The 24,159-nt window shown below is 54.1% G+C and overlaps 6 protein-coding genes and 1 non-coding gene across 7 annotated transcripts; 5 read left to right on the top strand and 2 right to left on the bottom strand.

Annotated features, from left to right (window-relative positions):
* Window positions 1–950: 950 nt before the first annotated feature.
* MFIFM68171_09749 (uncharacterized protein) lies at window positions 951–2,270 on the bottom strand (the record flags this gene model as incomplete). The annotated part of the gene is made up of 1 exon (XM_071065168.1): window positions 951–2,270. The coding sequence occupies one exon, from the start codon at window positions 2,268–2,270 to the stop codon at window positions 951–953; it is 1,320 nt and encodes a 439-aa protein (XP_070921269.1).
* A 2,047-nt stretch (window positions 2,271–4,317) lies between these two features.
* On the top strand, window positions 4,318–6,764 carry MFIFM68171_09748 (Calcium channel YVC1; the record flags this gene model as incomplete). The annotated part of the gene is made up of 6 exons (XM_071065167.1): window positions 4,318–4,466; window positions 4,521–4,655; window positions 4,707–5,481; window positions 5,548–5,599; window positions 5,648–5,772; window positions 5,826–6,764. The coding sequence occupies 6 exons, from the start codon at window positions 4,318–4,320 to the stop codon at window positions 6,762–6,764; spliced, it is 2,175 nt and encodes a 724-aa protein (XP_070921268.1).
* Window positions 6,765–8,892: 2,128 nt separating this feature from the next.
* MFIFM68171_09747 (uncharacterized protein) lies at window positions 8,893–10,016 on the top strand (the record flags this gene model as incomplete). Its single annotated transcript, XM_071065166.1, has 3 exons — window positions 8,893–9,426; window positions 9,496–9,773; window positions 9,824–10,016. The coding sequence occupies 3 exons, from the start codon at window positions 8,893–8,895 to the stop codon at window positions 10,014–10,016; spliced, it is 1,005 nt and encodes a 334-aa protein (XP_070921267.1).
* Window positions 10,017–13,178: 3,162 nt separating this feature from the next.
* On the top strand, window positions 13,179–14,952 carry MFIFM68171_09746 (Cytochrome P450 monooxygenase; the record flags this gene model as incomplete). The annotated part of the gene is made up of 2 exons (XM_071065165.1): window positions 13,179–13,566; window positions 13,625–14,952. The coding sequence occupies 2 exons, from the start codon at window positions 13,179–13,181 to the stop codon at window positions 14,950–14,952; spliced, it is 1,716 nt and encodes a 571-aa protein (XP_070921266.1).
* A 2,848-nt stretch (window positions 14,953–17,800) lies between these two features.
* MFIFM68171_t152 lies at window positions 17,801–17,914 on the top strand. Its single transcript has 2 exons — window positions 17,801–17,838; window positions 17,869–17,914. It is a non-coding gene; the product is annotated as a tRNA-Leu (tRNA).
* Window positions 17,915–19,026: 1,112 nt separating this feature from the next.
* On the top strand, window positions 19,027–21,870 carry MFIFM68171_09745 (C2H2-type domain-containing protein; the record flags this gene model as incomplete). The annotated part of the gene is made up of 3 exons (XM_071065164.1): window positions 19,027–20,150; window positions 20,203–20,486; window positions 20,546–21,870. The coding sequence occupies 3 exons, from the start codon at window positions 19,027–19,029 to the stop codon at window positions 21,868–21,870; spliced, it is 2,733 nt and encodes a 910-aa protein (XP_070921265.1).
* Window positions 21,871–23,266: 1,396 nt separating this feature from the next.
* Window positions 23,267–23,836, bottom strand: MFIFM68171_09744 (uncharacterized protein; the record flags this gene model as incomplete). The annotated part of the gene is made up of 2 exons (XM_071065163.1): window positions 23,267–23,584; window positions 23,654–23,836. 2 exons carry the CDS (start codon window positions 23,834–23,836, stop codon window positions 23,267–23,269), a joined length of 501 nt encoding a protein of 166 aa, XP_070921264.1.
* Between the last annotated feature and the right edge of the window lie 323 nt (window positions 23,837–24,159).

Genomic DNA, 24,159 nt, shown 5'->3' with positions numbered 1-24,159 from the left:
TTGCAGCAATTCTTCTAAGTTGGCGTAGAATAGAAGGGTTGGAATTCAAATATATGACTTTCCTTCAGCAAAACGCTCTCACGAAAGGGGAACATATCCTAAGATATCTCATGTTGCGAAGCAGCTCCTGGGTCCATGCGTATATGAGCCTCAATGTCAGGCGCTCCGTAAATCCTAGATTCTGGCTTATGCTTGAGCCAAGAAACAGTAATAGATTCAGACTCGAAACTAGAGCGCCAAATCACTGACACGCAACCAGAAAACTGTGTGAGACATGCGGAAAGCAGAACCAGCTGTTTCGCCAGTCAAGGGGACTCCATGAAAAGTAGGACAAAGCATCACCATTACAACGTCCAGATCTAGACTATCTGCCCAAAAGAAACTCCGCCGAAGAGAGAAAACTCGCCATCTCCAGTGCCCCACCCCCTCATTGATTTGATCCGAACTCAAACGACGATGGAACTCCTGCAGATCGTACTATTTTTCGAGTATGCGAAGATTTTCTCAGGCCTATCGGGCTGTCAGGTTGCCACAACATGCCGAGTCCGAAATGGTCTCGCAAGTACACGTATTCACCATCTTGCTCTGCGGGCCGCACACCGGGGAAGATCATCTTCAGTCCTGTGAAGAGAGATACCAGCAGTACGGTGATAGACCACGACATGGTGGTTTATGGGCGCTCGAGTTCCCGTCTTGCGTGTTATTGAGGCAGCGATTGCAGCTACTTTGAGTTCATCACGTGTATGGGGCAATGATTGGCTAAAGGAATGCAGGGCACCGCAGTTGCCAAGCTTCTCTAATTACAGTACATTACTGATTTATTACAGCCGTACGTCATCGTGACAGGGCAATGCCAATTCCCGTTATTGATTGGCGATCTAATAAGCCGAATCTAGAAAAGGCTGACCAGATCTACCCAAACATCAAGCTTGCGCTCCTGACCCGTGAGACTATGCCGAGCTCGTCCTCTTGGTGAGAGACAATTTCACCTCGAAATTATTCAGGGTCCCTGGCAGTGCTTTTGGATCCAGCTCCGGCGCAACCAACCCGAGCTTCCCCCCAAGCAAAAATCCATCCAACACCCGACTTGATATCATAGGGACGAGATTATGAGCAGGGCAGATAGCAGGTCCGAAGCTAAAGGGCACCAGTCCCTTTTCGATAATAGCTTCTTTGTCCTTCCACTGCTCAGGTGAGAGCAGGTCCGCGAACGGGAGTTTCTCGTTGTCGCGGTGGAAGAATGGAGTGAAAATGACAACCCCGGTGCCCTTCTTGACAGTCTTGCCGTTAATCTGATGGTCCTGGGCCAACTCCCGCAAGATAGCCGGGGTCGTCGGCCAAAGCCTCAGACTCTCCAAGAAAACACCGCGTGTCAATGGACGGTCCGCGCCACCTTGTTGAGCTTCCTGGAACGCTTTTTCCTGCTCTTCGGGATGCAATGCCAACAGAGCAAGAGCCCGGTAAGTCGCAAGGGCCGCTGCATCAAAAGCGAACAACCACTGCGCCACCTGGCTCGCAAGATCAAGGTTCGAGTCCTTGGGGAGCCGAGACACAAGACTGCCCTCCTCCCGCCTCTCGAGATATTCCGAAACTCGGGCCTGGTAATGGTCTAACTTGCTGTGGTCCGTGAGAGCCATAAATCCCCAGTTGGCTCGATGACGGATGTCGTCCAGCGTCTCGATGAGATCCTTGTCGTCTCGCGCCGAGTCGCCCAGGGTGAGTCTGGTGGTGATGCGCGACCAAGCCTTGGCAAAGACGGTCCAGTCAATGTCGAACTCGGCTTTGTCAACATTACTGTCAAAAACGTGTCGCAATTCATCATTGATGATGGCCTGGAAGTGCTCGTAGAGGGGGTGGATTCTTTCGTTCGTGGCCAGGGTATGTTCGTGGACCGGTCTCAACTGGGCGCGTTGCTCGGGGTCTGCGATGAGGATATTGCCGGGTTCGAAGTGTCGGAGTGCAGACCGCTTCTCCTTTGATGCCGAGGAGAAAGGCTCAGGGGTTTCTAGGAGTATCTGCTCGACATCCTTGGGGTCCAAGACGATGACTTGCGAGCGGAAGAGGATGCTGACGAGGAGGGGCTCGCTGCCGTACTTTCTCCGTAGATCTTGCAGCAGCTGCAATGCCGAAGTGTCGAGGCCATGGTGCTGCGCGAGCGCTTCGACCGAAGGGCGGCGCTTGATGGTGCCTTTTGCAATGGTGGGAGCAATGACGGATGCAAGGACTCTCCCGTCGTCTAAAAGGCTTGCCTTTGTCATTTCTGTAGCCATGGTGATTGTTAATACTTGATGCTTGGTATTGGTGTTGCGCACTTCCCAGAGGAGATGCTCGCAACTGGCGTTTAAAAATTGACTTTCATGGCCTGCGGGAGCATACCAAGATTGTGATAAATGATGTTGTCATGACGTAGATTCCAAGGTGAAGTCCCACTTTCACACGCCAAATTTCATTATGCATAATCCTCGATCAGTCCATGAGCCAGGCGATCCTACGTCGTCTTCTATCACATAGAAATTTATGTCATGTCGTATTTTTGACCTCTGCCCACATACCTAGGTACATGTCCGGTAATTAGTAACTGGGAGCAACACCTTTGGTCGGCTCGCCTTGCCAAAATCCTTTTCCTTTTGCCTGCGGATACACTGTAGTACAATTACTATCGGCATTACCATTTTGACGCCCCATAGCGCTGTCAGTTCAGTCAAGATTATCCTGGAGGCTCAGGCGATGCCCAAATGGACAGTAAGCATCACAGCAGCGCTAGAGTGACACGGACAAGACAGATACGTAGTACGCATTCCCATCATTTTAAGGCCTTGATCGGCCGAGGAGGACGACGCGCAGCACAGAGCGAGCAGATCGAGAAGAAAGGCAACCAGGCCACACTTGTGCCGGGCGATCTGAGTACCGCGAGGAACTGTGAGGAAGCCGTGGAGCGAGCGATCACGGAACTCGGCGGCAGGATTGAACTTTTGGTCCACAATGCAGCGTTTCGCGAGGAAAATGGCGAATGTCACGGACATCACCGAGCAAGTGTGAAACAATATAGAGCCGACGGACTGCTAGTCATCTTCCTTCACCAGGTTTACCGTTACCTCTCGGGTTTGTACGTGGCTGGTGACTTGGCAAGGTAGAGATGCTTAACGACAGCTAAGGAATCTCATTAAGGACGCAGAACAAGGCTGCAAATTGCGATCTCATAACGATATGTCATATGACATATGTGAACAGTTTATGTCGAAGAAACCCAATATGTAGAATGGCAGAGATAGCAGGGAGTCTCCCAGGCTGGCTTCCCTTCGGTTAATATAGTCAACGTTATTTCCGCCCAGACGGCTTAGGTTTCAGTGCCGTATTCTTTGTCAGCACACTGGAAATGCGAGGTTAATGCCCTTGCGATCATTTGGGTCAACTGGGACTATCACACTACGAGACATAGCTCGCAAGAACTATTTGCGACTGGGGATGTTCACAGGCTGATGATGAATTCTTAAAATAGATGCTTTCATCGCACAGAACACGTTCGCATTCCTAAGAGACCTTATGCTGTGGCCAAGTGTGTGGTAGGCTGCGTTGCGACCCAGACTCAAGTGTCTAGGACACAGGTGTTGGAGTTCAAAAAGAGTTACAACCATTAGACCCTTCGGTATTCCGTGATGGCACCGACCCGCATACGTTATTGAGGTGGAGGTAAGGTATTTTTTTCAAGCTGTCGTGTTCATTAAGGCCTTGCCGTGACTGTTGGTTCCGGCGTAATCAACCCAATCCGAAAACCTGGCTGATTGTCGGCCTGGCTTAATTAATGCAGGAGACTGCCTGTATGTGCTTTATTATCAGGTATTATAATCTGTCCCGCAGCAGCTAAAAATGCCGACCAACGTCTCACTGTTGGTTGTTTCGACTCCGTCCGATTGTTAGCCCGCGCTTTGCCGCCGTCAGTGCTCCCCTGCCAGCTCAATTTGAGCCTACCAGAGCGCCAGATTATGGCCTAGCTCCGTGGCTGGCCCAGCTCCCTGGACCTGTTCTAGGCCCCGGGCGCCGTTGCATCCCACTGGACGGCGGGGGTTGGCCTGCGACGAACATCCGAGACAAGCAACTCGCTGGCGCCGGCTTCTCCGTTCTCCATTTCATGTCTCGACCGTCTCACTTCAACATCACATCCAGCCCCTCTTTTTGCCGAGCCTGCTTCTCCGTCTTTTGCTCACCCCGCCTTGCCACCTTTGGGGATTTGTCACAGTGTTGGCATTTTATTTCTTTTTTCTTTTTAATTCAATTCAATTGATTGGTGATTGGTCGCTACGCAACTCTTGACTTGCGATGCCGATCCGCGTCAAGTCGCGGCCGGCGCAGGCCGATGTCCCTTTGCGGACCCCTTCGCCAACTGGCCGGCACATCCGCTTCGGCGCCGAACTCCCCGATATCTCCGAGGAAGACAGCTTCCGTGTGGTTGTCAAGAAGCTCTCCGTGTATGTAGCTCGGCGCATTATTGTTGCTTACTCTCTTACTAACGGCCCGCCAAGGTACATTGCCGACATCATTGTGCTGCCCAGTACATTTGAACAGTTACGGACAACCGGCGCCGGCGAGGGCTTGCGCGTTCTCGTCGACCATCTGAGTCGGACTTGCACCCATCCTGCCATCGTGAATGCGTTGCTGTGAGTGTGCTCATCCTGGAATCTGAATGGCGCGACTGAGACGTTTCACAGCGCGCTCAAGTGGCATTATGGAGCCATCACCGAGGACAAGGGTTTGAACGATGCCAGAGCCAATGCCTGCGAGATCGTTGCCTGGCGGTTTCTCACACACTTGTCTGAGAGGGAGGCCGTCGACTACTGCCTCTACGAGATCCCGGACCCGAAATACTCGGGCAGCCGCAGCCCTACCGACGATGAGGAGGCCGCCATCGATGAGCGAAGCGCTCTCCTCGGCCAGGCCATCCAAAGCACGGCAAACTCGGCGCGCCGTGCTCTCAGCCAGACAGGGAATACCAAGCGCAATTTGTTGCTGCATTCCATTTCCCGCCTGACCATGAGTATGACGGGCGATGATGAGGATGAAGAGGAGGAGGAGGACCCCACGGCCCACTTCACTAACCTCAATGCCCTCGAGATTGCCGCTATCGCTGATGCCAAGCGCTTCCTCAGCCAGGCTGTCGTCCAGAAGATCATCACCGGGATATGGAAGGGAGACATCATCTTCTGGGACACGCTCGCTGTCCACTCGGTCAAAAAGCCCCGCTTCTACAACCCTAGTACCGCCGACCCTTTTTCACGCCTCCGCGTACCCAAATATCTCAAGTCGTTCGAGGTCTTGTTCTTCGCAAGCTTCCTCTTCCTTTACTATGCCGTCTTGGTGGAGCGTAACCCGACTCAGATTACTACGTTGGAGGTCTTCTTGTATCTTTGGTTTGTCGCATTTGCCTACGACGAGCTAAGCGAGTGGATTGATGCCGGGTCCGTTTTCTACGCTGCTGACGTATGGGTATGTGCGGCCGACTTTCAGTTTCTAATGCCCCGGCATCCAATGGTTACTGATTCCCATATTTAGAACATTTTTGACATGGTCATGATCGGCATCGGCTTTGCCTATGCTGTCATGAGTAAGCCGGCCCAGCTGTCGGGTCTGTTCTAGTACTGACAGTGCCAAGGAATTGTCGGATTAGAAACCGGTAATGCCAGCTTGGTCGACTTGGCCTTTGACGTCCTAGCCTTGGAGGCGTTGTTTATGGTTCCTCGCGTGTTCTCTATCCTGAGCTTGAGTCCATACTGGGGTGTAAGTGGCCCTACATCTGAGTACCCAGGCATGCAAGTTAACAGGAGAACCAGACGCTCATCCCCTGCCTAAAGGAGATGGGGAAAGACTTTCTCAAGTTCATGGTTCTCGTTGTCGTGGTCTATCTCGGTTTCCTCACCACATTCTCCCTTGTTGGCCGAGAAGTATACTCGCTCAAAAAAATGACCATGTTCCTCACCAAGATCTTCTTCGGCTCCAGCTACGTCGGCTTCGACATCATGCACGACATCGACCCCATATTTGGCCCGCCGCTTATGATCATCTTCATCATGCTCAGCTCCATCCTCCTGACGGGCTCGCTGACGGGTATGCTGTCTAACAGCTTCTCGCGCGTCATCACGCACGCACGCGAGGAGTACCTCTACGTCTACAGCGTCTACGTCCTCGAGGCGTCGACCAGCAACCGCCTGACGCACTTCTACCCGCCCTTCAACCTCCTCGCCCTCTTCATCTTCCGGCCCCTCCGCCTCTTCCTGCCGTCGGACAACAAGTTCCGCAAGGCCCGCATCCTGCTCCTCAAGGCCACCCACCTCCCCATCGTCGCCGCCATCGAGCTCTACGAGTGGCTCCGCGGCGACTCGGGCAAGGGCACGCACTACAGCGGCTTCCGCGGCCCGCGCCACGCCATCCTCGGCAGCCCCAACCCGGCCAAGAGGCTCGCCCCGCACAGACAGTCGACGTCGTCGTCGCTGCGCGCCGCCGGGCCGTCGTCGGGGCTGAATATTCTGCGCCCGCCGCCCGCCGCCGCCTCTGCCTCGGAATGCCCTGCCTCCGGCCCCACGTCGAGGCTTACGAGGCGGCAGCAGCAGGCCGCGGCCGAGGCGGCCGAGGAGCAGGCGTTTGGGGACCCCGCGACCGACGTCGAGGTGCGCATCGCGGATCTGGCGGGCAAGATCGATCGATTGACGGAGCTGGTGGTGGCGCTGCAGGCGCAGCAGAGCAGGGGCCTGACGGATGTCTCGGTTGCGTAAGTAGTGGGTAGGTTGAAAGTAGGGAGGGCGGGAGGAGTGGATGTAGAGGGATCTAAGGGAGGGAGTATCCGGATTGGCGTTGCGTATGGATGCTTGACTTCGCGGGGAGCGTAGAGGGGTTTGCGTTTTTTTCATATGTTTGGTGTCATCAACAAGTTGTCTGCAGTGTGCTCTCGGGTTGTGTTTTGTACTGCATCTTGTACCATGGCGACTGTTCCTGGGATATAGGCTTAGATGTGGCGGCGCGTTGCGCAGGCAGGCGATCATCCATGTGGACGGTTAAGGTACTGTTTGCTCTCTGTGGCATTTGGATGGCTGTTGGGTCTCGCAGTGGAAATGTTCAGGTGTATATGGGTGGGCATAATGGTTCCGCTCTTGGAATCAATGGATTAGTTCCTGCTATAATTATATGGAGATTACCACGCAGAAAACCAGGGGCTAGCACGTAGATGGTATTGTTAGACTCTGTTCTCTATAATCTCTACCTAAGTGCCATCGGCCAATACGCCAACGTCAGCTAGCACCACAACTGGACACCGTTGCGACCAGCGCTTCAGATTTTCCTCGTCTGCCACCCACACCATCCCCAACATGGCCGCCGCGTTCGTAATGGCCCCGTTCAGGCTAGCGGTGCGTCTCGAAATGGTCAACATCTACTCCCTGCCGAGGACTACGTTATGGGGTATTACCCTCTATTTTCTCCCCGAGATGTTCTAACTTGGCCGTCGCTGACGCCGGCTATCGGGAGTAATGAAACGAACCAATCTTCTGCTTTTGATGCAAAAGGTCGGGTTCCGGGTTTTCGAGTGATGCATGTAGACCGAGCACGGCGCTCGGTGACTTTGCAAGGCTTTTTTTCATACCGGGAAGTTTGTGCCCAGCGAGGTTGCTGCCAGAAGGATCCTAGTCCGCGGCTGTAGACTCGCGTAGGTTCCGGTCTGTGAGAATGAAGAGGGAGTGCGTAGCGAAAGCTCGCTCGTGTTTGGTACCAAAGTTACTACAGAGAATTTCCTTGACTAGGCACGCCTACTGTTCGAGAGCTGTTCATATAGCGGAGGTTCAAGAAAACGAGTATTCTCAGGTCGAGGAAATTCTAGACGTACGACGAGGAAAGTAAGTAGAGTACCTGGTTAAGTGGGAAGGGTATATACATTTAGTCAGAGGTGCAGCTATCGCAGGGATTTGTGCGAGAAGTGGATCTGCCGATGTGAATGAGGTAGACGCGACGTGATGATTCACGGCTGCTCGTGGATGCCTGTATGAGCAATGGTCCTGATTGCGTTATAGCACGCACCGAGAATTGTGCCTTGTAGAGAGCCGATTAGCAGCACCGTTGGTGGTTACGCTCGGGAACTTAGAGAAGGAAATGTGGTGCGGTACCCAAGCGGAAACTAAGGCGAGGGGGTTGAATGTGAGGGCTGGGTTCGTTTGCTCGCTGTTAAAGCGCGTTGCTCACGGAGTTTGTGACGGCCAGGTTTATTTGATAGAGGTCCCCCGCGGCAAGCAGGCATGATATAGCAAAACAGAAAGCACCTTGACCCCTGCTACGGCACAAACGACGCCAGCTACGTGCCGAATTCAACGATGGCAACAACTACGAAAAAAACAAGACGTAATGGCTCCCACAGAGTGGTCTCAATGTACGTACAGCCGTCCACGGGTCCGTCCAGGCCAAGCCCGGGTGGGGCCGCTACAAAGACCCCCGTGCGGAACCGGCATGCCAAGGGTGGCTTCGGGAATGCAAGTTTATCGAGCTGCGCGACCACCTGCAGACGGGACCCAGCCCCAACCCAACAGGTCTCGCTTTAGCTGCTGAAGATAGGACGCCGGACACTTGGAGAATGTAGCCTCCAAGTCAGCCTGCTAACAATCAAGAGGCAAAGGGTGGCGTGAGAGAAGGGGAGCCAACATTCAGCATCCTCCCCACCTCCACTTGGCTTCATCATTCATTCCAAGGGAACTGGAACAACTATATCTGCCTCGCGTTCGGACCACCCGCTTGAACAAGGCGCTCGGTCCACTCGCTTGCTTATTACGGTTTCAGAGGCAGGTAAGCATGCTCTTTTCCTCCCAAACGTGAATACCGATCAACCATTGCGACTTGGCTGCACCAGCGATGCCTTCGCGAATGACCTCCGATTTATCGGCCTTGCCGGCGGCGCCCGCCTCCCCTGGAAGCGAGTGTTACGCTGAGCTGGTATTCAAGTTTTGTTCGTTTGCGCAAATGGCAAATGCTGGCCCCTCGCAGGTTTCGCTAGATGTTTCCACGGTTGAGGAAATTATCGACTACATCGTCAGTGCTCGCCAACGTGGCAGCGAGTCGCTTATTGGTTTCCACTGGCAAGCAAGCAAGGTACACGATCTTTCTGAACAGCTGGACGCCAGGCTGCTTGAACTCGACGAACCGAAGATCCAACGGTTCGAATACGATTACGAATCCGAGACGGTATATCTCGACTTCAAAGGTAAATCCGAGTTTCACTATCAGGTTCGAGCTGGTCTCCGCCGCTATATCGAGAATCGTATTGCAGAATTGTCTGCCTTGGCCACCATGTACGATCCTGAAATCCGTCGTCTGATAGGGTCCATCAGTGAGAGAGGCGCATTCCTCATGGAGTACGAAGGCAAAATCTGCAAGCAAGCCGATGCTTCATTTGGTCCAGTCGGTTCTCTGCCTTCTCTGATTTGCGAGGTCTCGTAGGGCGAGCCTCGGCAACATGTGGAAAGAAAGGCGCGTCAATACATCAATTCGTCGGACGGCAAGATCCGAGCTGTTCTGATCCTTGACCTCCAATACCCCAGCATGCAGAAAGCATCGGTTAGCCTCCTGGCAGCGGACGACTCCTCAAGCCACTGGATCCAGCATCACGAACTCTACCATGACGATCATCTCGATCAACAACCCGCTGAGCAAGTTGATCTTTATCTCTCCGACTTTGTCGGTCTTGCTGGTTTACCAGAAACCTATTGTCGCCCCTCTACCGCTGAGTTAGCTGCTGGAACCACGAGGTTTGCCGTTTCTGTCCGTGGAGACGTAACAAATCTAACCTTTCCGATAGAAATCCCATGATCACCCGGACATTTGAGCGACTCAGGCCATCTTTCGCATGGCTCGCTATCGATACAATCCGACAAAGTTTACTACCGAGGTCGGCGATGAGGAGGAAAACCCATACAAGAAAGCGGAGCGGCGTCTGGCTGAAGAGCGCATGGAATTGGAGCGGCGTGTGGCCGAAGAGCGCATGGAGTTGAAGCGACATTTGACTGCTGAGGTGGAGCGCCGCGTGGCTGGAGACCGCTCCGAGGCCGAGGCTACGCGACGTCCAGCATAAGCCGTCTACCTCTACCTTTGGCAACTTCAGCGATAGGCACGGTACGTTCTCAGGCACGCTGTGCCTCGTATGAGCGGCGGGGTGGGGAGGCATAAGATGTGGCCTATGTACTTTGTACGTTGCATCGGACTGATGAGAGAATCATAGGTGATGCACAAGAGATGCCAGCCCAATCTCATATTTACCAGCTCACTTGCGCGTCGTTATTACCTGCACATCGTTGCGCTCTGCCTACCTAAGCCAATGTCGCAGGAGAAGTTGTCTACCCAGATGATACCTAGCAAGCTCACCAGAAAAGCCCAAGTAGCCAGATCATAAGTCTATAAAGCCGAGGACCATACCACTACCATGCGGCAGAAAGATTTGCGTGGGCCCACTCTGAGTTGATTGTGTGTCGTATCTGGTGAGCAAGTGCAGCCGTGGTGGCTACCCCCCCGGTATGCTGTACAAGTAACAACCCGACTCTTAATCCACACCAGGAATTCCGAATGTCAACTTGGAGTTTGGCACTCCTTTCCCAAGTTAGCGTAGTTGGGGTGCACATTCAATTGCTCCTGCCGACACGTCCCGGTTCCAGGGAGTGTGGTACTGAATTGAGACCCAGAGGTCTGGCTTGGGACCTTTCCAAGAGGATGTTTTGCTAGATCAGCCAGGATATCGACAACCGCCGCAGACCCCCAATAGCAGAGAGGACAGTGTTAGATGATTATGGGAAAAGAAAAGAAAACCGCAATGATCTTGGACCCCCAAGATGTACTGCAGCCGTCTTCAGACATCACAGACATGGTCTGGGAACACTCGGTCCGCTGCGAGCGGTCCACAGGGCTGGCCCGTCGCGTCTCGGGACCTATATAATGTATTATTCCCGCCCACCAGTAACTGAGACAACAGCAAAAGATGGTAGTCGTATTAATATCCAAAGCTGACGTCTTTTGCTTCGGGGCGGGCGTACAGACCACCCGATCGTCAGTCGTTCAGAATCGTTGAACATACCGGTCGCGTTCTCCGCCATTCCATGCCGATAATGTGCGTCGCCCGATCCGAGATGGGAGAAGAATCCAAATCACGAACGAATGGGAATGGATTGGAAGGTGTGACCGTGAGTGTTGCTGGAGCTGTACCAAAGACCGTAAGTTTAGCCACTTTCGTCCGTCTGATTGAAGGAATTCCTAACTTGGCCTAAGCCTCGAGCTGTAGGGAGGGGAGAAAGGAGAAGAAGTCGCAAAACAAGGCCCTGCAGCGCTAAATTACTAATACAGGGTTGAGCCTTATAGGACCGGCGTCACCTTGGGTGGACATTAGCTGCTAGGTGGGGGGGCTTGCAACGCTTATCCAGGCCATTACCTGCGGTACCATTTCTGATTTCTGAGAGATAACCGCTCCCAATCTTAGCTAGTCCCCCCCGCGGCCTTGTAACCACAATCATTCCCCAACGACAGTGAGGCCATCGTCCATACCCTCGGTTCAGCAAACACGTGTACGCTCTAAACATAAACTGCAACGAATTCTTGAGTCATGTTGGAGAGAGCACTAGGCCGTCGAGACAACGCCTGCAACAACTCACACTTGCGGACTAAGGTACTTTGGAGTCCCTAAAAAGGCCCGGGCTTGTCAGCAATCTGCAGGCTTCTCATTCCTTTCTTTGCCCCCTGTGGTCCGCCAGAACATATACACGGAAGCCGGCATAGGAAGCAACAAGTTCATCCACCTCAACTACTAGGCCGAGGTCGATGCTCTCCATACCGCAGCTAACGATTTCGACGGGCTGCCACCACTGGAAGTGGTCGAAGCACGCAGCGAATGGCTCCCTAAGTCGTCCTTTTCAGCCGGTCTTTTATAGTCATGTCGTGCTATTCACAGCGAAGTCGAGAACATGTTGTATTCGCAGAATGTCTTTGCCGTCGACATGAATGGACCGGGTGGCCTACAACCTCTTGAGGCCCTCAGTGAGACTGCATTGGGAAGCTCGGCTTCCTCATAATAGGGCTGCGGCCCTGCTCCTGCATTACGCCGTGCTGTGTCCAAGTCGAGCCTGAAGAGAAGCCCGAACCCACACTGGTTCTGAGCTAACTTGCGCGACCAACAAGCAACGGCCGGTTTCTTGGCTCCCAATCACGTCGCGGCCGAACACTACTTTCGCAGTGACGGAGGATATGTCGAATACTTGCTGAGAATCTCCGTTCAGACCGGCTAACGCTTCACATTCCATCCAATGCCGACAATATCGAAACCGCCAGAGCCATTGTCGAGCCCCTCCTTGGCATGCCTAAGCTAAAGCGGGCTGTTATCAGTTTCAGTGATGAGATTCGCCCGGAAATTTGGCAGATGGCACGGGATGCGGTTCTTCAGACAACCCCGCAAGCAGACCCACAGGGTTTCTGATTCCTAGATCTGCCTTCGGAGGTCAAATTGAGCATCTTAGAACACACCTCGCTCCTCAGCTCATCCCCCATACAGTGGTTTCGGTGTGGAATTGGATGTCCTATTTAAGGATCAATGGCCCGGACGGCCCTACTTAAGGTGTTAAATAAAAATGCGCCCTCAGCAAGATCCAGTCTCTAGAGCGCCATCCCAGTACGTGGCTCCCTCTGATCAGAAGGCAGAGGAAGAAACAGTTCTTCCCAACTCACCAGTTAATGCGAATGTTCGCCCACTTGATTGGCCATATCGGGCTTATAAGCCGTGCGGTCCAGATTTGTTACACTGGTCTATACGTACCTGTAACCAACAGATGCATGTCAGCAATGATTTGTTTCCCGCTTATTTGATTAACGTTGTGTTTGCCAGTCTAAAGGAACCAAATAATGCTTATGCAGATAACTATGTATCAAACTACAGCTTGATATTTCGATAGGTATGTAATTGCTGTGTAGAATCATGTATGCATCTATCCCTCCTCAAATCCTAACAGAACTCGCTGCGCGGCCCTTCATTTTCCCTTCGTTCATCCTTTCAAGAATCTCGCTTCTCGGCAAACGAACAGCCACGGAGACCACGGGACCTCAAATCCTGTTCAAGCTCCCAATCCTTGTTCTTCACCGTCGGCTGTGATTCCCGCCCAACCCTTCAACAGGCCGCAACCATGCTTCAATATCTGCTAGGCGGCGCGCTGTCATACGTCGTGTGGACGCTCATCTGCCTGGAGCTCAACGTTCGCAAGGCCCGCGCTATGAACGTGCCCTGCGTGCGCATTCTAATCGACTCTAACAACATACCCTGGACCATTTTCCAACCTTTTGTCTGGAATATCCTCGACAGACTGCCCGTCAAGTGGTCGTCATACCCAGACTTTGTCCGCTATTCTCATCGAGGATGGCATTTCGAAGACAAGGCTCAGACACACTTGCACCTGGGGCCTGTCTGGGCCCTGGTGACCCCTGTGGCTGTGTATTTACACTTTTCAGATCCAGGCGCCATCCACGAGATACTCTCGAGGCGCAGGGACTTTATTCGGCCGTACAATGAGCTTAGTGAGTGTGCCGTGTGGTATTCTCATAGCTCATGAGTGTCCTAATGCTTTGTGGGCAGAGCTCCTAGAGGTGTATGGACCCTGCATCTCAACAGCTGGGTGGGATGACTGGCCCCGTCATCGGAAAGTGTTGGCCGCGCCTTTCAACGAAAGCATCATGCAGTTCGTCTGGAAGGAATCGATCGGTCAAGCCAGAGCGATGATACGCTACTGGACGAGCATGTCTGAAGCAGGGATTCCAAGCGTGCAAAAGGACACACGAACGCTCTCTCTCAACGTGCTTGCGGCCACAGCCTTCCGAAAGTCATACGGATTCCGCGGCTCTTCAGAGCGTTCGGTTGACGAAACGGGCAGCTACCGCGATACCTTACAGACTGTCCTCGACGGTGTCATTCCTCTCATGATGATTCCGTACAATGTTCTGGCCTCTTCCTGGTTGCCATTACCCAAGGGCTTGGCCAGAATCGGGAATGCGGCTGTTGCTTTCAAGAAGCACATGACAAACATGTTTGAAGAGGAAGTAGCTGCCCTCGACCAAGGCAAACCGGGATCGGGCGGTATCATGACGGCCTTCGTGCGCGCCGTAGATGTGCATAACCGCGAGGCTGCCGCCTCTACAGCTGTAGCCAAAGGAGATCGTAAAGGCCTCTCTATCGACGAGGTCTTCGGCAACCTCTTTGTACTTAACTTTGCCGGCCACGACACCACGGCCAACACGCTCTCTTTCGCCACCCTTCTTTTGGCAGCCCATCCCGAGGTGCAGGATTGGATCTCCGAGGAGGTCAAATTAGTCACCACGGATATCCCTGAGGAGGAGGAATGGGATTACAAGACGATCTTTCCACAACTCAAGCGCTGCCACGCCGTCTTCCTCGAGACCCTCCGCCTCTACCCACCGGTCATGGCGGTCCCGAAAAGGGTGGCAGGCAGAACACAGACACTCGAGATCGGGAACCGGACCTTCACCATACCGCCGACGACGGGTATAAGCGTCTTCGTCATGGCGGTTCATACCCATCCCGACTACTGGCCCGACCCGCTCACCTGGAGGCCCTCACGCTGGATCGTGAACCCGGCCAAGTCGTCGCCGCCTTCCGCTAGCCAGCTTGAGGGCGAGGAGCTGTATGTCCCCGATAGAAACACCTTCTTGGCCTGGTCCGAAGGCCCGCAGAGCTGCCCCGGTAGGAAGTTCTCCGAGGTGGAGGCTACTGCGGTCGTCGCCTGCCTATTCAGATCGCATCGGCTGGCCGTGAAGAGAGAAGCCGGAGAGAGCGACGAGGCGGCGAGAAAACGGGCCGTAGACTGTGTGAACCATGTTAATATGGAGATGCTGCTGAAGATGGTGGATGCAGACCGGGTAAGGCTCATCTGTACCAAGGTAACTTGAGTTGAGTGAGCAGTAATGATGGACTTGAATGTGCTTGGCTAGGTATCTAGGACGCGGTTGACGTTGTGTGGGTTAAGTAAAGTACTTGGGAGAGACACTGTGGTCGTGTACCGTACCTGCCACACTGACAATGGTCTTGTGGAGTTGATGTGCCGACTTCAATGCCTTACCTTATCTTGTTGAAAAACCGCAAAAGGGAGGGATAGCGGTGTGGCAATCCTCCTCATGCCATAACATCGGAAATTGCATATCCAATTACACATGCAATAATGTCATATAATGAAGGGATCTTGGGACCCGGAAGTTTTAACGTCACATAACCAACGGGCTGTTGGTGCTGTCCGGTGAGACCTCACCTGCACCAACACCCTTCTAAGCATGCCTTGATTAGCCGACACATGGTGTAATGCCACTCGGTAATAGGTGTTGGCATGCCTATGCGGCTTGAGATTAACGGGCATTGGCCAAATGAGCTAGCTTCCTGGCAGTGCGGCAGGCTCTCGGGATACTGAGTCAAACACCGCAGCCAACTGCAAAGATATGCGCACCAACTAATTCACCGCTGCAGATAGCCAATTTGTCAACCCTTGCTCTGTCCATGAAGAGAAAACGACGAATGCATGGGGAGGCACACCCTGCAAGGACATCGGCGCACGACTTAGGTACTGTGCTGGCTTGGCCGAGCCATGGATCTGTCGGGCGGGTCTCATGCCGGGGGAGCAATAGACTTGCGATGTGTAATTATAGGTGCTCAGGGCTGCTGGGCCTGAGTTATCAACAAGTAGTAGGGAACAACAATCCCGGTCAGTTGCAAAAGGAAGCCATTATGTAAGGCCCTGAAGACTGTCAACCTTCGACTTCGGCTTCGGCCTGCTCGGGCCTCCCTACATATCAGTAGCGAGTAGGAAAGCCTGGAACCTGTTGCTTAAACAAAACGTCCCGCAGGCCTATAGCTCCGGTACGGGCCTGAACTAGTAGAGCGCTCTGGGCCTTTGTTAGATCTTGATGTTATCATAGGGTTCCATCGGTAACGCAGGCTCGAGAGCCACCGAAGACTATTACATTGAATTGATCGCATTGATCCAAGTCTTGAACACTTTGAAATAGTTTCACAGCTAGACTCATCAAGTATTTGAGACTGGCTCCACACGCTGTCAGATTCAACCGGGGGTGAGCCGCACCAGACACCCGCAGGCTTCCTTACCTCTCTCTACAGAAAGAGCCTCGCGATTCGACCAGCCAGCTGTTGTTCGATAACGCTGGACACAACACCGAGGGAAATAAACATCTCGGAACAACCTCTAAGACTAGGCATCAATGAGATTCAACCCGAACTTGACTGTCAAGGATCTTATCTGTATTTTTTGGCGATAGCGCTGCGGTATTTGGGAGATGGCCGGAGTGGCTAGGACCCACGAGATATCAGTGCTAAGCTCCATGTTAAGTAGCCGATACAATTCTTCAGACACTCTCTCAGTGAATGTGTACTGTCGCTTTCGTTGTCAACAAATATTGAGCCCGAGACTCGCGGCAGCCGTTAGTGGAATTTACCCAGATCATCCAAGGTCCATAGATAATTATGACCACGGAAATACAGCCAACGCTAATAGAGAAGGGTATGCTGATGGAAGTTAAAATCGAGGTAAACCGCTTTGCTGAAGGGAGACCGCACATCAAAAATTACGAGTCGAAGCTTGCGAGTGAAATATACAAGCTACCCGGCAATGGGCATTTCTGATCCCACGCCATTTTTTAATTTCGTCCACTATCTCCCCTCGTTTGCCGATAACTACCAGCACTCTTAGGTTAAGCTAACATGGGTTGAACACGTCAGGGAGAGCTGTAAGACCCCGTGTAACTGAGGTGTTAATAGGGGTGTGGGGCATTTAGGCGAATGCAACAGTCTTGCGTCTCCCTATGACCACGCAAAGAGAGGTTGTGACCCGGAGGCCCTGCGGCTTCATGGTTGCATGACTTACGCGTAGCTCCTCTAGCTGACTTCCAAATTCGGCCTTGCATATATGATATGCCTGCGATATCTGCACGATGTTAGCATTAGCTTAAGGCGGGGATGAGCTGTGTCCCCAATGGTCCTGGAGGCTCGTCCAACCGGCTCCCTTTACGGGGTTTTCCGGTATGGAGTGTTGAAACGAAGCGAGTGGCCAGAACAAGAATTTGGCGTTATTCCGGAGTGTACACGGCGGCGGCGCGCACACCGGCGTCGGCAGAGGCAACAACATGTTGAAGACGGTGCTCGTGGACCACGTGCAGATCGGCTGGCGCTAGTGCAACAAGTGCTATGGCGTCCCTTTCTCCGGCAACAACACCGACGCCCCCCCGATGGGACGCACAACTTTAGCAGCAGCGGAAAGTACGCTGTCCCGACGAATGTCGCTCCAGGCGCGAAGCAGCAGGACAAATGGGCCTGTGCTGGCAGTGTTGGCAGCTGTAGTACTGTGCAGCGGAAACGGGTTGGGAGGTACACCCAGTCGGCGAACGGTGGGTACGACAAGGAATGATCGGGCGCCTATGTCCTCGAGCATGAACGAGCGACTGCGGCTTGGGAGAAGTGGTGGAAAAAGGGGGACTTTGAAAATCCGGACCCCTGTTAGGCTGGTACAGCTACTTGCTAGCCCGAAGTCGCTTCAAGTCAAACTTGTTTCGCGTAGTAATCGTGCGGCGCAGTGCATGCCTAGCTGTTTCTGACTGAGGGCAATTGTTTGAATCGGGTTCAGGCGAGGTGGTGGTTCGATAGCGGCGTTTTGGACGCAGTCAGCCGCGCGGCGAACACGATGCGGCCGCTATTGTGGTAGCATCGCGACGCAAACACTCAAAGCAGCGATTCAACGGCAAGGTGGCCGAGCGGTCCAAGGCGCCAGGTTCAGGAAAACCTGAATTAGCAATCTGAAAAAGATTTCCTGGTCTCAGAAATGGGGCGTGAGTTCGAATCTCACCCTTGTCATGAATTTTTGTCTTGTTCCAGATGCAGCCCTTTTTTACCCTGTTCCTTCGTGCTTCTAGAAGCCTGCGGTTGTGGGCGGAAGGTGTGGATTTCCGGGGCTTGGCCTGCAACTGTGCGGGATGGCCTCGGCTCCGTGCTCTGCGGTTGGCTGGATGGTGTTTGGCGTTGCATCGAAGTGCAGATTCCGTAATTGCGGTTGCTGCTGTAAGGTACGAGGAGGAATGCATCTGAGACACCCGGGCGCCTGTTGGTTGAGGCGACGCGCCTGGCGCTCGAGGAAACCAAGAGACGACGAGGTGACCTGGAGTGTAGTTAGACTGTCTGACGGCTGCGGAAATCCAGCCCGGTTACCGAAGTCGAAGAACACATTATATCAAGACTAGGAGGCCGAGATCAACACGAAGAGTCAGGCGTCGGGTGTCCGTTCCGAGTGGGGTCTCGCGGTGCTGGGCGATCAGAACGATCTGGAGACCGAACAGAACAGTTCTCGGGCCTGAAACATCAGATAAGGTTGCCAGAACATCAATCCGAGATCCGCGATGTGACGTTCTGGGCCGGCGCGCCCGGGCGGGCAGCCCAGCCAAGCGGGCTAGGCTCAGGAACCGCTGCCTGAACCAATGGCGGGCCCATCATTCGCGCTCCTTTTAATTGGCCCAAACGCCACAGCTGCATCTGCTCGATTGGGACGATCGAAATTAAAACACGTCGCGAATGGCTTTCAGGGGAACGAAACGCGCGAGGCTCTGGCAACCTCTGACTGAAGAACGCTGACAGGCGCCGGCAGATGGTCGGGGGTTGACGAGGCCAATTTTTCCTTTGTCATGCAAGTGGCCCTTCGCTCATTACAGTCGCTCGTTACAAGCCCTATTATGTTTTTTTAATCGCCGTCTATCGCTTTAATCGCATGAACAATTTAACGACTCGCGACATCGTCCCACGTCGCAGCGCCTCCGCAGCGGTTGCAGCGGTTGCAGCCGTCGCAGCCGTCGCAGAGCCCGTCGTCGAGGCGCCGCCGTCACCGAGGGGCTCCCGGGTCGAGACGTCGCGGGCCCCGCGACTTTGGTGGAGCGCGTCTTGGTCTTGCGATTCGGGCTCGACTCCAGATCCCGAGCATGGAACCCGGGGCCAGGGGCAGGTCCCCTGTGTCCGCGCGTGTCGTCGCACCGAAGAAGCTGCCCGCCGACACCGTCATCTGCATCCCCTATCGTCCGCGGAAGGATGCAGCCTACCCGCGGAAGAGTGCAGCTGCCCGGCTGGACACGTCGCCGACACAGAGGCACGACTCGGACGTTGAACTTACGCCCGCCGCGCCCGCCGATGCCCTGTCGCTCTCCGGCAGCACCCCACCAAGCAGCCCGACCATGGCCAGCTTCCCGGGCGGTTCCAAGGCCATGACGCCCGAGAAGACCGCCGCCGCGCGCCCTCAGCTGCTCCTCGTTGACTCGCAGCGTAAGGCGATGGCCAAGGACGGTGACGAAGCGTCCTTCCGGAAGCACAACCGCGGCATTGGCTCTATTGACTCCATCCTCTCCTCCACTACCTGTGTCAACACCCAGTCCGAGTGCAGCCGTCCTGAATCGCGCCTGTCTCGGGAGATCCGAATCGAGATTGAGGATACTGACGGCGGCGCTCCGATCGCCTCGTATCACGTCCAGGAGCAGAGCAATAAGATACAGCTCGTCCCGCCGAGCACCCCTCGGCCGAGCTCTAGAGGGTCTGTTGGGGTCCTCGAGGACGAGCACCGTATGGATGAGGAGGCACGTCTTGTCGATGAGATCTCGTCGTGGGTTCTAAGAAACACGTTTGGGAAGGACGTGGATGACTGCGCCGCTCCGCTCTTGGTCTGGGACTGCACCTACCGCTACATCCAAGAGCTATGGACCGTGATTCAAGAGGGGAGACTGGGCTTTGTTCAGACGGCATCTGGTCACGGAACTCCGTGCTCCTACGGCGGTGGCACGCCGGGTTCCGGTAACAACGACCAGCAACACTCCGGCCACCACGGAAAAGGGAAGCGGAAGGCTGAAGGAGGCAGTGAGGATGGGAGTGGACTCGGAGGTGGGGACAATCAGGGAGATGGGGAGCGCGACATCTCACCGGCTTCGCAAGCATACAGCAACAAAGGCGCCTTTTCCAACTTCAGCTGTCCTTACCGGAAACGTAACCCTCTACGATTCAACGTGCGCGACTATTACGTCTGCGCCACACACTCTTTTGCTGACATGTCGCAACTCAAGTAGGTGCTGAAGGCGTCAAGGTCCGAAGAGTAGTTGCTAACTGCACGTTAGAAAGCACATCCGTGCTCACCACCCGCCGGTACAGCGAAACGCCGGCCCTTATCTCTGCCCCAGGTGCTGCCAGGGCTTTCTCTCCAAAAACGACTTGGATTCGCATCTGCGCCGGCTCGACGTCTGCCGCCTGTCATTCGACAGCGGTGGCGCTGACCCGGAAGACGGTATCACGCAAAAGATCATCTCGTCCCTAGAGGCTAGGAGCCTCAAGGCCAAGATCGACAATTGGGTGTCGCTGTGGAAGCTTCTGTTTCCCGCCGACGTCGACATTCCCGATCCGGGTAGGTTTCCGTTACCTGTATCATGTATTCCAGATGCCGTCTTCTAACCCATGAAAAAGTATTCATCCCGGTGATGGAAATATTTGACTTCATTTCTGAGTCCAAGAAGTTCCTAGGCACGTTGAAAGACCTCCTCGATATTCAGTATCGCCATGTCCTTGAAGGAGCGAATGGGATTTTGGACGTCGACGTCAAGATTCGCCAAGGACTTGAGCGGAGCACGCGGTCCATCTACAATTGGATCGAGACAGTGGTGCAGGATTGGGAGCAAAGGGTGTCGGGAACAGTCTCGTTCTTCACTAGTTCTGCCATTAACCAGCCCCCCGCGACGGAAACCGGTAGCTGGGCCTCTACTCCCAACCTCCTCCCTCCTTCTCCTGCTCCAACTCCGACAGTCGCACCTGGGAGCTCGAATGCGGTGAGCGCCGTGCCTGGAGCCGAAAGTCCCGGTTCCGCTGCAGCGGCAGCTGCTAGGAGCACGTCCTCCAGAAGGCGGCCCAACCCTCCGCCGAAGAGGATCAAGCGGGCAGAAATTCTTCCCAAAGTCCAGCCAGCAACTCAAATTCCCGTTCCCATACAACGAGCACGGACACCACAACCACAACCACAAGCAAGAGCACTCACTAGTAATTTTAGGCCATCGCAGCCAATCCTCCCAAGCCAGTCGGTTCCGATCAGCCAGGCAGTTCCAATACCAACGTCAGCCGCGCCCAACCTAGACTCTGGGGGTCCATATCAGCCCAGTTGGGAAAGCACTGGCGTGCCCATGCCCGGCGCGTACGGTGTCTCCTACAGCGGCACGGGTGACGTCTTCCAGCATCCCGGTTTGGCACCGACTCACTACGCCCCCGTCCACCCCAATCAGCTCGATGTCCAACCGTATCTCCCCTCGGAACAGTCTATCGACCAGGGAGCGACCGAGACCCTACAGCACGACATGGATCCGCGCCGACAGTCGACAGCGTCTACCATACACGCGGGCCGTCTGATGTCATCCACGCCGCGGTCCTCGCTCGCAAGTCTCACCTGGATCCGGGACGAGAACCGGGACTCGAGCCAGACGCTGGTCGAAGCACACCCCCCGGGGAGGTGCCCGGACATGTTCTGCCCCAGCTGCAGCAAGGCCCTGCCCGACGACATGTCCACCCTCTCGCCCACGGGCATGCCTGTGACAACCGGGCCTCCGCATCAACAGCACCGCGTTTTCGACACGACGAGGGCCGGGGCCGCGTTCGCCGCGTCGTCCGGGACCGCCGAAGTACACAACTTTGCCGAGGTAGACTGGGGATTCCATGCCGCCGCCGCCGCGGGGGGGTTGCACGGCCCGGGGGGTAATGATAATATGTTTGGAGGAGGGGGGCATGGGCCGCAGGAGGGATACTAACTAAGTAGCGTTGCTGGGGGTGTTTTCAATGTAATGGGAAGCATGCGGGCAGCGGGAGGGATGTGATATTTATAGTCATTGTATACTAACGGGCAATACCTAAGCGTTTGCAGGATACTAATGTAATACAGGTGCGGCGAACCGTCCTGCGGCGTCCAAGTGGTCAAACGGAACACACGAGGTTATGAATGATGTATCAAAGCATTGTATGATATTGTTAGATTTTTATTTTTTCTTCGTCTCTTGTCTTCTGCGTTTTCTTTCCCCCCCCCCCTTTTTTTTTTTCTTTTTTATATTTGTTAGCGTCTAGGGGCGATGCTGCCTTTAGTAAATGTAATTCTAGTGTGTACCTAGCTTGGCGATGGCACCTCATTGCAGGTTTAGATCGTGTCTAGGTATGAGAAAAGTCTAGAAGTAGGAATACTAGCAGAAGAGATTTTGTAACAGTACCGAGCCCTCTGCCATGGACAATCACCTGGGGTTGCACCACTAATGCACAATGCAATGAGCTACCGCTAATATTAAACCGTGATCAGATGATACAATATAAGCAGGTTATTGATTAGCAAGAGAACGGGGCCTATCTGCCACTGACTATTACCCAGACCGTATAGCCCAGCCCCGATAACTCCAAAATGCTGCTGACATCATGACGCCCAGCCAGGCATTAGCATGACCTACTTAGGCCATTATGGTGCCTGGCTGAGCATCATTATGTTACCAGTAGAGTTGTTGTTGCCAGCGCCGGGCGGTACGGTCAGGGTATGGCAGCATCATTACCAAGACTATCCCTCACAAAAAAAAAAAAAAAAAAAAACCCACTGCCCCAGTCAGTAGGTTTTACGACTTGCAAGGCTTGCACTAATCACAGAATCATTGTGGTATAGACTAATTACCGTCGCGGCCAATCTTGAAAGTTCACCGGACGTTGCTACCGGCTAATTATCCTAGAACACAGGAAGGGTGCGTAGGCAAACGAAAAAGCACGACTAGCCATATCCCCGGATTGCGTCCCTGATATTCTGGCCGGATTTAGCAGGGATTGAGTGTCTGCGTGTCTTGGATCGAGACCGAGATCTGTGAAGCTTGGTCTTGGCGCGGACTTCGCGATGGGTAATTTTTCATACAAGAGATACAATATCACGCCAACCGGGACCGATACCGCTTGAGAACAGACTAATGGTTAAGCAATAGTGGCTCAAGCTAAACCTGACGACGGCTTCTTCAATGCTTCCGTGGTGTAAGAAAACTAGCAATTGGCTGTTCCCCAATCCGTTCGTTCTCACACCCGGCCATGGTACAGTACACTCATAGAATCATGTCTTGACCTCGTAAAGACGCTTTCTCTCACAAAAGGGACAGCACCAACCCCAAAACCTCCCAGTCGTCAACGTATTTAAACCTGGTCAACGAAGTTGTCGAATCCCTGGGCCCTCGAAAGGTCGGCGACGCTCAGGCCGTTGTCGGCGAAGGCCGCCTGCAGCGACTGGGCCGAGTTGGCGTTCTGGATATCGGCGCCATCCACGGCGGGGTCGACGAGGGGGACGATGCCGCGGAGCGCGGCCGTGGTCGGGAGGGTGGGGTCGTTGCAGATGGTGGGGACGTCCTGGGCAAAGGGGTTGAAGTTCTTCTCGGCAGCAACGAGCGCAGCGGCGCCGGCGATGACCTCGGGCGCGTCACCGAGGGTGGCCACAATCTCGTCAGCGAGCTGGAGCTGTGTTTGGATTCATGTTAGCCAATCTAGTCTTTGAAGCGTGAGGCGCAGTGTTGGGGCCCCCCTTACTTTAGCGCAGGCGCTGCCGCCAGCGAGAAGCACGCCGGTCGTCTGGCCGGCCAGGGTCCCTGCGGCACCCGGGGGTCCGAAGTCGCTCAGGGCTTGGATGATGCCTTGAACGGCACCTTCCTGGCCGAAGCGGGCCTGGCCCAAGGAGGCGAGTGTGATGAGAATGAATGCCTTGGCCTGCATGATGACGTTTCCTGTGAAGCTGAAGAAGTGAATACCGTCCAAGCGGCTGTAGTGAGATTAAACAATATTATCAAACGGCAAGCCGTGTAAAAAAAGAGCGTTGGAAAAGAAGGTCGATCGAACCGGTCGGTCAGAGCCAGAAAAAGAAAAAGAGAGTGAAGCCTGTACTCAAGAGGAGATCAGTAACAACTCACATATCAGACTTCGGGGGCAACCCTTGGGATTTATAGTGAGGACCATGGCGAAACCAATGGTGACAAGGACATCAAAGCGACATGGCCGAGACGGGAAATCGGCAGAATGCGATCGTTGAACCCCCTCGG

The sequence above is a fragment of the Madurella fahalii genome, assembly GCF_045866475.1.
Source record: "Madurella fahalii IFM 68171 DNA, scaffold_5, whole genome shotgun sequence".
NCBI lineage: Eukaryota > Fungi > Ascomycota > Sordariomycetes > Sordariales > Madurella > Madurella fahalii.
The sequence above is the reverse complement of the archived record's forward strand: the minus strand, read 5'-3'. Positions and strand labels throughout refer to the sequence as shown.